An 11,273-nucleotide genomic window follows, 5' to 3' on the forward strand; every position below is an offset into this window, starting at 1 on the left:
AAATTTGGTACAACTGGTCGGATCCAAGCCCACACCTAAAAGGACCCTAGTACTATCAAAAGTCCAAACCCACGATGATATGAATCTGGCTAGGCACTGTGTGCAAATGTTTGGGGGAAGATTTAAGTGGCATTGTTGTTTTGGAATTTCAAGTATGATTGTGATTAATAATGAAGAATCAAACATATTCAAGTTTCTGAAGGAATTAAAAGAAGAAACACTTCAAGGATTAATGTTGAGTTACCAAGGAAGTTCTACAAATTGGGTGTCTAAATTAAAAGAGCTTGGAAAACATGGACACAACAATGGAAGTGTTTGGAATGTCATTCAAGTGATAAAAGCCATGAGTGCAGCAGCATGCGCGCCCCAGCACAAGATTTCGTGCAACCGCGCACAAGACAATGAAGACGCATGCAGCAGGCCAGCAAGCGACGCGCACCCGCGCCACTTTCAGCGCGGCCGCGCGCGTGCCATGGCGAGACTTCCGGCGCCACCGCGCGCAGGGTGTTGCCAAAGGCCGTAACTCGCGCGCCACCGCGCGAGAACACGCGCTACCGCGCGCACTTCCGTGTAGAATTTGTTTACAACTTCCTTTATGACTTTTTACACTACTTTTCTTGTATTTTATTGTTTATATAATGCATTGTAAGGACTATGAACGAAACATTATTGAATGATATAAGAAAAACTTGAGGTTCTCTCAATTTTCAAAGCTTTTAGCTTTGTTCTTCACAAGAAGAAAACCAAATCAAACTTATCAAAGATTTTCATCTTTGTGGCGTTTGTCGATTGTTTTTCGTACGGATTGTCAAAACAAGATCTTTGAAGGTTCGTTTGAAATTCAATTGTTCTTATCGTTGATGTTTGTTGCTAAGTGTTAATCGCTTAGAGGTGAATATCACAAATCGTTACTTGTTTCAAAAGATCGGGACAACATAATCGATCCTTGTTCGTTATTGAATTGAGGGCTCAATTTCAATAATCGTGTTTGCTTTTCATTCGTACGAGGATTCGCATCACATGATCTTTAGCACTATCAGAAGTCCAAGCTCAAAAAAGGCAGGGAAATCCAAGCCCACCAAGGGGTCGGAAATTCGAAGCCCTAATGCGACTAAGGGATATGAAGAGATTATCATCAATAGAAAAGGATCCCGATGAATCCGGGATTCGGGTAAATCCAATCAAGATAAGGCTAGAGTCCTAGCAGCCATTGAGATAGAGTCCTAGTATTTGAAGTCTCCTATCTCAGGTAGGACTCTATCTCGCCAGGAGTCCTACTCCAGCAAGGTGACCAACCCCCCTATAAATACCAAGTATGTGATGTGGTTTTACATATTCACACTCTTTTATTCACTTAGTACTACTATATTCCACTCTTAAGTTTGTTCTCAGACTGACGTAAGTATCGGAAGGGTCACGCTGGAAAACTCTCCAGCGCCCCCTAAACCTGTTTTTGTCTGTGCAAAACCCAGAAATCCAACGCGACCCATTCAACTGTGAAGATTTGAATATCTGCTCTCCAAACCGAACCTAGGGTAAAATTTTGGTATCATCAACGTTTGAATAATTTTTTAATCTCGATCCAGTAAGAAGATAGAGGGCAGAGGCAAGAGTACTTGAGGGTTGGGAAGGAGAAAATGCAAACATAAAATGTCTTATAACTATTTTTTTTTTGGGCTCTCTCTTAGACTTGGGCCTGAGACGATATTCACCAAGCCATGTCAGGTAAGGGCATGTATACATGTATATGTGTGCAGTCGCATATGTACACGACACTCGTAAAGGTTTTTCTAGAAATCATTCGCCGAAACTCTTGACAAAATTACGGATAATGCAAAACGATTAGTGTCAATTTCTTGAATGGGGCAGGACTGAAAGTGATCGATGGTGTGATGGTATGATGTTGATCACTTACAAATTAAAGGTATATATCTAATTAATTGTGGAAGGCACCACACACACATACACATATATACGTGCCAAAGCAAATGGTGTGGCCCCTTTTCCCTCTCCATTATATTACTGGCTGGGACCTTTTCTTTATTAGGTACGTGGTACTTAATATGTGGGATTAATGGTCAAATTAATTGTTATAATTCGATAGATGCATGTTGAATTATTCTTGCACGAAAAAATGTTATTACTGCATAAAACTTGCAACTGCATGCATGCATGCATGCGTAAACTTTTTACAAAACCAAATCATTATATTAAATTGGTTTAATCATTGAAAACCACATTTGTACTCTGGCGAAGCAACATATACAGAAAATTAAAAAAGCATGATATATATACAACTTATATATCCAGCTAGCGTGTATATATATAACCTGCACGCTCTTCCGAAACCAAAAGATAAAGACAAGACAAAAAAGGTGAGGCAACTGATTCATAGAAACAACACATAAAAGCACCCTGAGACAAACCATTAGTGATTCTACATATATAATTGACTGGATGGATAGTGTTTATTACACGACGTCACGGACATGGAAGATATTAGGGTTCTTGACGACGATATCGTACATGTAAATAGAATTGAATCTTGAAAAGTCCCTTGGTAAAGATATGAGATCGATTGAAGATTGCTTATGGAATTGGAAGAGTTCGGGATCCCCTCCGTAATATCTCTCCCACCCCAGGCCTCTCAGAATTTGCTCGAGACAAGTGTAAGAGGACACAATCTGTCCCGTGGGCAAGTGAATCAGCACCTTCCTTCTGGCCTTTCCCCGATGATCCCCACCATGCTCTGCAGATGTATTTTCAACGAGTTGTATCACTCCATTAGTCTTGAATAACCAAATCCCAGACATGATGATCAGTTAATATTTATGATCAAGAAAATATGTTAGCAAATCATTAGAAATGATGAGGCTATGCTGGCCGTGGTGAAAGAGAAGCGAGAATGAAGGGGTATTTATATGCATATATATATAATGGGACACAAAAAACAAAAGATATATCAAGGGGATGAAAAGACGGCTGATGCTGATATATATGTACAACTCTATATATCTTCAACGTTTCATTAATTATTAATGATAATATAATATATTCAAATATAAACTATATATATATATATGTATGTGTGTATATATATATATATATATTCGGGTCCATTTTGCTATACATCATTAATTAGGAGGGTACCCTTACATCACGAGTTTTTCCCCAAGAAAATAAAACAGAATGGGCACGAATGGAAAATTGAAGGATTAAGCATAAAAAATTTGTATTTGAGCATGTATGTGTGGAGTACGGACTTACGTGCGTTTGATTTTCCTAAACTAATTTGATTAATTAGTTTAAATTATCACGTGTTAGAGTAGATGTCATGTAAACCAACGGTTGACTAGGGAATTTATCGACTCAGTTGTAATAAACAGTCTTTATTTTAATATAATTTATGTTTCATGGTTTCATTTCACTTTATCTATATACACAAGCAATTGACATAGATAAAGTCATTGATTATACTTTAATACAAATTAATTGTAATACGATCTTGAAACTCATTTGTAAACACTGTATATTATGAATTCATTCATAGTCGATTCAGCCGCCTAAAAATAAAGATAAGGACCTTGAGCTTGAGACTAACATCTGTGATGTTGTGTACCGTGTTTCATGGTGAGGGTATAAAGATGTCCAATCATGCAGATGGGTAATCATATGATGATTATACCGAACAACCCTCCCTCGGACTTTTCAAATGGTTATCATTTATCGAGAGGAAAAGTATGTGGTTATGATTGTACATCATTAGTCTTTACGACCTAGGACAACACTGAGGCTCTATATACTAGTATTATGCTTTGACTCGTTTATCAACTCCGTGAGGGTCACAAGGTGGCGATGTTGGTGCAATTGTGACATGTGTAGGAGCCAGTGCATTGTAGTCGGGTATTCACCGCTCACCTACGTGTACGGATATCTTATGTGATCTAAAGAAATAATAGTGCATGAAATCTCTGGCCAGAGTGTAAGATGTACATTAGGGACAAAGGTTCTCTAGTTGTACATGCAATGACGCTATGAATATTTCATGATTGTATTACATAACTATCGAATCTAATATGCGACCCTCGATGAACTAATGGTTGCAGATTCGATCATGATATATGAGATGAAGGGACCGTACTGTACGTTAATCATAACTTATTGGTTCTTGCAGGCGCTATCAGTGATACCTAGGAAATCATGGGGCGATGCTACTAGACGCTCTTACCATGATTCGATGAGTTTAATCAGAAAATGATTTCTGACATTCTCATGATCAAATGTTGGTGCATAGAAATGATGGAATTGGGCAAATTAGGGTAAGCATGAATAAAGAAAAATGTCCTGAATCACAAAGAGTTGTGAACCCACGGCTAGCTGTATCTTTGAATCATTAAGGGTCCCACAAGCACTGTATCATTTTTTGATAGAATAAATTCAAGGAGTTGAATTTATATAAAATTATTAGATAGTAAATTCAAGGAGTTGAATTTATGATACTTAAAATTTGGAGAGAATAAATTCAAAGAGTTGAATTTATAAAATTTGAGAATTTAAATTATTAAACTCAAAGGTTGAGTTTATAAAAGATTTAATGAAAATAGGGTATACATAATGGACTTGTAGGAGTACAAGTCCAACATGCAAAATGATTAAAGTTTTAATGAACTTTGATTAATTAAACTAGTTGGACTAGTCTAATTAATTAATCAAGTATATTAATGTTAATTAAGAAACCTAAATCTACAATTATGAAAATTAGGTTAATGGTTCAATATTAAAGAATGAGGCCACAAACCCTAGCCACCATACCATTGCAATTTTCGAAAATTGCATTCAACTTTCTCTCCAATATTTTCGGCCACCCCTAGGATTCTTAGGGGTTGAGCCAAGCCGCCTTTCATTCTTCGCTCTCAAACTTTAAAAGCTTTTCTAAATTTCTAGTGCAATTTATAAAAGGAACCATTGTTCTAGTCGTGGACTCGATAGGAGGATTGAAGAAAGGGGTTCAAGAAGATCGCTCGTAGAGAATACTATAAGAGCTATATCCGCTAACCTCGAAATAGTTGGTGTCGAGTGAATTATTCACTAAAAGTAATTTCATAAACGTCCTATTAATGTTTTCATTGCTTAAACCATACGAGTGTCCAAAGACATTATTTGAATGTCAAATAAAATTTTTTAAATTTTCGCTGCGTTTTGGACACGAGAAAACTAATTACCCAACATCAAGAATCATGCACGTACATGCATGTAAATGATGATGAAGATGATCGATCATGTGTGTATATATGAGATGGAGAAGGATGAAGATGAGGATCATTGGTGATGGTTACATATAAGGTATCTAGTTGGGACTAAGTTAGGATAGCAAATATATATCGTCTCAATTCATCTGTTACGTACTGTCGGCAACACAACAAGCGATGGATGAAATATATAACACCATTGCATATTTTTGACTTGGTTGATGTCGGTTAAAGATGATGCATGCAATTGGCAAACGATTCAGTGTGCATGCAAATTACTAGCCACCATCTCAAGATTCTCCACCATTGTTTTTGACTTTGGTTGGAGAAATTTTTTTAATTACTACTGAAACTCAATTATATGTATCATTTAAAGCTGATTTGTTTTGTAAAGAAAGAATGCCAAATATATGTAGTTAAGAAAACTGCAATAGAATATAGAATCAACGTAATAAATATTATCTTGAATTTTTTCTGTCCTTGTGTATGACTCTATAATATGCATGTAAATGGAAGCGAGTTCCGGTTCTAAAACAGGACCACCCCAAACCTACAACTTTATTTTTTATTTTAATTTTTTTTATTACAATGGTGAATTTCTTTATTCAAAATTACGAATAAATAGGTAGAGATATACAATATATCATGGGCAGAGCCATATATGGGGCTGGGTTGGGCTTCAGTCCCACCTAATTATTTTTTTAAAAAAATAAATATGTTTTATTTTAAAAATTTTGTTTATAGACCTAATCTGTTTTTCACTCTCTTTCACTTGTCTGCATCTCTATTCTTCTGTATCAAATCATTACAATTTTCATTACTTCAAATGGTCGTAACTTCATCATCGGTCGTCAGTTTTCAAAATCGATTGTAGATTCGGAAAGCCCACGGTATAAGCTTTCTTTTAATACCAAATTTTCGAAGTTTTTTTGTTGTCTTGAAATCAGCCATCACCCATCGGTCGCCGTTTTTACCGAAAATCATGAGAAAATCTTAGTGTTAGATTTTCTACCGCTCGTTCTTGTTGTTCTAAGTTAGATTTTGAATTTTAAAGGTAATTTCAGATTTTAGTGTTTCGAAATCTGGTTATTTTGATTTTTTTGAATTCTGATAATTGATATATATTAAATTGTTGATTTATGTACTATATTTGAGCCGATTGATGGTATTGATAATTTTTTAATATTTATTTCAGCTTTATTTCAAATTTCCAGATTTTATATTGGGGATTGTCGATTTTAATTTAGTATTGATTATTTATTATTTGGATGTTTAGATGCTATAGAAAATATAAATGCGAATTTATGAAATTTTGTAGGAATTTTTGAAAAATTCAGAATTATGTTAATGAGATTTTCGAACTTATAAGACTGTAAAAATTTTATGTTCGAATATATTATGCCTTAAGATTGTCAAATGTTAACTTCACAATTTTTTTGGAATAATTATAATTGTTCGAGGTTTATTGGATTAAAGTAACAATTATTTAGTGTTGGTAATGTTGATTTGATTCAGTTAGCCATAATAAATTAAACTAAAATGATATTTTAACTCTCCATGTTTCTACATCAACAATGGAACGAGCATTTTCAGCAATGAAACTTGTTAAAACAACTCTTCGTAACAAGATGGAAGCAGAGTTTTTCGGAGATTCTATAGTAATTTACATCGAACGAGATTTAGTTGAAAAAATTGATAACGATTTAATAATTAATGAGTTTTATTCTAAGAAGAATCGAAGAGCACAACTTCAGTAGTGTTTTAGCTTCATGTTTTTGAATGTATTAAATATTAAATACTTTTGTTTTATGTTTTCATGAATTCAATGTTTACAAATTTTTTATTTTAAATTTTTTAGTTAATTATTTATTTTATTAAATATAGCATGAAACGGAGCCAGCCGCAGGTAATTTTGAATCATGGCTCCGCCCCTATATAAATATATATATATATATATATAAGATCGCTTGTCATCACATGGAGATCATGTGGTTTAATGGTCCAGCTCCTTAGCCTCAACTGCAATGTACTTTATATATATGCATATATTTAATTTATCAATCGACGATCATTATGTCTTCGCCTAGATCATTTGATCAAACTCTTATCTCTACAAAAATTACGTACTTTGCATAATTATTTTTTTCATCTTTTACTGATTACTCTATTGATCCAGCAATACTTAATTTACTACCTATGGTTTATTCCTTTTTTTCATGTATTTGTAATTGATTATCATATTCATGAAATCCAAAAGTATAGCTCAAATATAAATTAAAGAATAATTTGTTAGAAGACCCAATCGTTTAAATTAATTTCTATTCCATGGTTTGGTTATGGTAAGAGGAAAATAATTGTTTTGTTCCACTAACTTGATCAATTTTTTGTTTTGGCCCTCTAAGTTTTCCAAGTTCGGATTTTATACACTAACTTTTAATTTTCGGCTATTTTGGAACAATTGATGATGTGACACCAGAAAATATTGACGTAACACTGGAAATTATTGACGTGCCACCGAAAAATACTGGCGTGACATCTAAAATTGTGGAGTTGTCAGATTGAAACGTCAATAATTTGAACAATATAGTCGAAAATTAGAAGCTAGTGTACCTAAACAAAAATTTAAAAATTTAATGGACCAAAACCCAAAATTAGATAAGTTAATGGACTAAAAAAATCATTTGCTCTTAAGATAATAGTACCTCACCAATTTCTATACTCATACGAATACATTAACATGGAGAACCTAAATAAGTCAATAATTAGCTCGATGCCAGATTTTTTGAGTTCTTTTCATTGATCCTCAAAAATATAAAATATCGTTTCAAAAATTTCAAAATAATGGCTCAAACTTAAAAATTAAACTAAAGTCCCTAAGATTTATTTTGTTTTTTTTTTATAGTTGATTGTTGAGTTGAGCTGCGTTTGGTTTGGAGTATAAAATAAACTAATGATTAGTAAGTAAATGATAAAGAAAATGATTGTTGTAGAAATGTAATATATGATGTTATGTTTGGATATGATTTTTAAATGTAGGATAATTTTGAATTTTTTGATGAAAAGACAAAATTGCATTTTCTTTTTTTTTTCTTCTTCCACTCCGGCGGCGACGGTGGAGGTCCGGCGAAGGCGGCGGTGGTCGGTTGTCGGCGACGGCGGCGGCGGAGGCGGGCCGGCGGCGTCGACGGCGGTCGGTGGTCGGTGTCGGCGGTCGTGGCGGGAAGTGATAGTGAGTTTGGATATAGGAGAAGGGTAAAATTGGAAAATAGGAAGGATTAAGAGTTGGATAAATAATTCTAGGGGCTGAGGAGGTATTATTTTAACTCACCTAATATAACCTAATTATTCATAGGAGGTATTGACTTGGTTAAATAATCACGCGTACAAACCGAGGGATAAGATGGGTTAAAAAAAATAAACTCACCTTATCCATCAAATCAAACACTCCCTTGACGTGAAAGTGTAACAAAGCCACGTTTTAAAAGGAAGGGGAAAATAATATTTTTGTCAACCATCTTGACTTGTTTTGTATTTTGGTTTATTAAGTAATTCGACCAATCTGCAGACCCCACTTCTCCTTCTGCAGGCGAGGGTACAGTTAGAAAAGTAGATTAAGAATAAGTACAATACTGGTGTGAAACATTTCTCCTTACTTTCCATTTACACTCAATAACTTATTTATACAGAGGACTCAAGATACAAGCTATTGACACCTGGAATCTAATCCATAATTCTGTTACAATTTGTTCAACAATAAATTCATCTAGATTCATCCTAATGTTTACTGGACCCATATTATATGGGCTTGTCATTTATCACATGTGCTTTGAGTGTCTTCAAGTTCATGGATTTTAACTGGTACCCACTTCACTTCATGGCGAGGAAATCAAAGGGGTTGTTTTTTTTTTTAGTCTAATTTCGTCAAATTGACACCGGATAATATCAACGTGACATCGAAAAATACTAATATAATATAAAAAAACTGTTCATATGTTGTCAGAAAATATTGACATGTTCGCGCTATGTCAATAAATTGAACCTTTATAGCCTGAAATTATAAGTTAATTCACCATGATCAAATCCTAACAAGTTAATAAACTGAACTTAAAATGAGATAAGTTAATAGACTAAAAAAATTATTTTCCCAAAATGAAGCTATACGTTATTTAATCAAGTCATGTATGCAAGAGTTGGATTCTGATTCTTGAGCCACCATCTATCCCAGCAGTAAATCTAAGTTAGGTGGGAGAATAACAAAATATAGGAAAAAAGATTTAAGTTTTTGAACTGGATGAACGAGAACCTCAATCAGCTGAAAAAAGCAGAGTTGGATTCTGATTCCTGAGCCACCATCTATCCCATGCCTACCAACTCCCATCGCTAAAATTTGGATATTAATGGCTTTCCATGGAAAAATACTTTCAGACAGGATAGATAAAAAAAACCGATGATTCTATGCACACGGGTGGGCCCACACGCTCACACGTATGTATACTAGAAAAATATGTATTTGTTGGGTTTTTTTATAATTAATTTAAAAATAACAAAATATTTCAAAAATAATTCAAAAAAAATTATTTCGTAAAATTATTTTAATCCGCGCTTACAAAACACAGACGCTCCACGTGGACGAACGTCCGCGACGAGCGTCCGTGCTTACAAAACGCGGACGCTCGTCCACGTAAGCGGATATAAGTATATTATTATTATAGTTATAAAAATATAAGTATATTATTATTATATTATTATAATAGTTACGCTCGTCCACGTCTGTGGGGACCTGGACGCTAATCATATTCTTAATCATCATTAGGACAATTTAATCAATTATAATAAACAGGGTCTAAATTTATTTTTTAAAATGCGGAACGTAATGGAAATCATACTAGTATACATATCAGTATATAACAAGGTACAAGTCCTGTACATGCAATCATATAATCAATATAAAGCATGAAACCGATATCAGAAATATATCAAAGTCTGAAACATAATTAATATCAAACTATCAATTATCCTCGTGACTCCACGACTCAGACTAGACTCAATCCTAGTCTAGGGATCATAATTTCCAGATGTTGGCATTCCATATCGATCAACAGTAATAGAAGAAACTCCAATTCTATCCACATCGATATGGTATCGATCATCAGTAATAGAAGAAACTCCAATTCTATCCACATCGATAGCCAATCATCCGGTAACAGACTTTGGCACTATCGCCAATACACTATCTTGTGACATCGTACAATGTGCCCGTGACGATCCCACCACTATCAAGTACTTCTGTCACAAGATTACTCATCTAATACATACTTCCTACAAATCAATAGAACAACATATAATAATCAAATCAATGCATATAATAACAATAAGTATGTGATTTAGGAAAACCCAAGTATATCCTATTTGAGTCGATCTCCCAATACCACATTGACTTATACCTTTCATTTGTAGTCTCGGTCTGAAGCAATAACCGTTCTGAACTCAAGACTGTCTCTGTAAATCTGAAATGACATATTGAGAATCATAATATCAATATTCCTTTCTCAATCCAACACTGAATCTGATTAATCTTGATTTAATTCAAATCACGGCATAACGGCACAATCTCAGTATCCCTGTCAATACCATTTCAACAGACATCAATTACAAATCATAACTAATATCCGATACAATCTGTAATTCATTCATAATCCAAATCTGTCCAATATCAATCGATATATTCTGAAAAATCATAACAATTTCATAATCAATCTGTTTCTCAATCTGACTTCAATTCTACGATGTCTAACATGCCAAGAACATCATATATGAAGTGTATTCGATTCTAACAATATCATAATTTCAAAACATGTCAGAACGTAACAAAACTTACGTCCAGTTGTAGCTTGCGTTGATAGGAACACAGTACTGAAGTCAGATTCAAAATCAGACGGGCGGATTTCTCGCGAATCAAATTCCAGTATCAAGGATCAAAGCTTTCCCTGTATTTTTCGTTTTCCTCCCCCTTTTGCTGGGAAT

The 11,273-nt window shown here is 34.3% G+C and overlaps 1 protein-coding gene across 1 annotated transcript; it reads right to left on the bottom strand.

The window, feature by feature from the left end:
- Positions 1 to 2,309: 2,309 nt before the first annotated feature.
- On the bottom strand, positions 2,310 to 2,873 carry LOC142522919 (flowering-promoting factor 1-like protein 2). Its single transcript, XM_075626511.1, has one exon. It carries the CDS (start codon positions 2,811 to 2,813, stop codon positions 2,472 to 2,474), a length of 342 nt encoding a protein of 113 aa, XP_075482626.1. The 5' UTR covers positions 2,814 to 2,873; the 3' UTR covers positions 2,310 to 2,471.
- Between the last annotated feature and the right edge of the window lie 8,400 nt (positions 2,874 to 11,273).

This window comes from Primulina tabacum, chromosome 13 (assembly GCF_025594145.1).
Source record: "Primulina tabacum isolate GXHZ01 chromosome 13, ASM2559414v2, whole genome shotgun sequence".
In the NCBI taxonomy this organism is placed as follows: Eukaryota; Viridiplantae; Streptophyta; class Magnoliopsida; order Lamiales; family Gesneriaceae; genus Primulina; species Primulina tabacum.

Excerpts from the sequence above, each read along its gene's own strand:
- LOC142522919 (XM_075626511.1), bottom strand. The coding sequence starts at position 2,813 with ATGTCTGGGATTTGGTTATTCAAGACTAATGGAGTGATACAACTCGTT.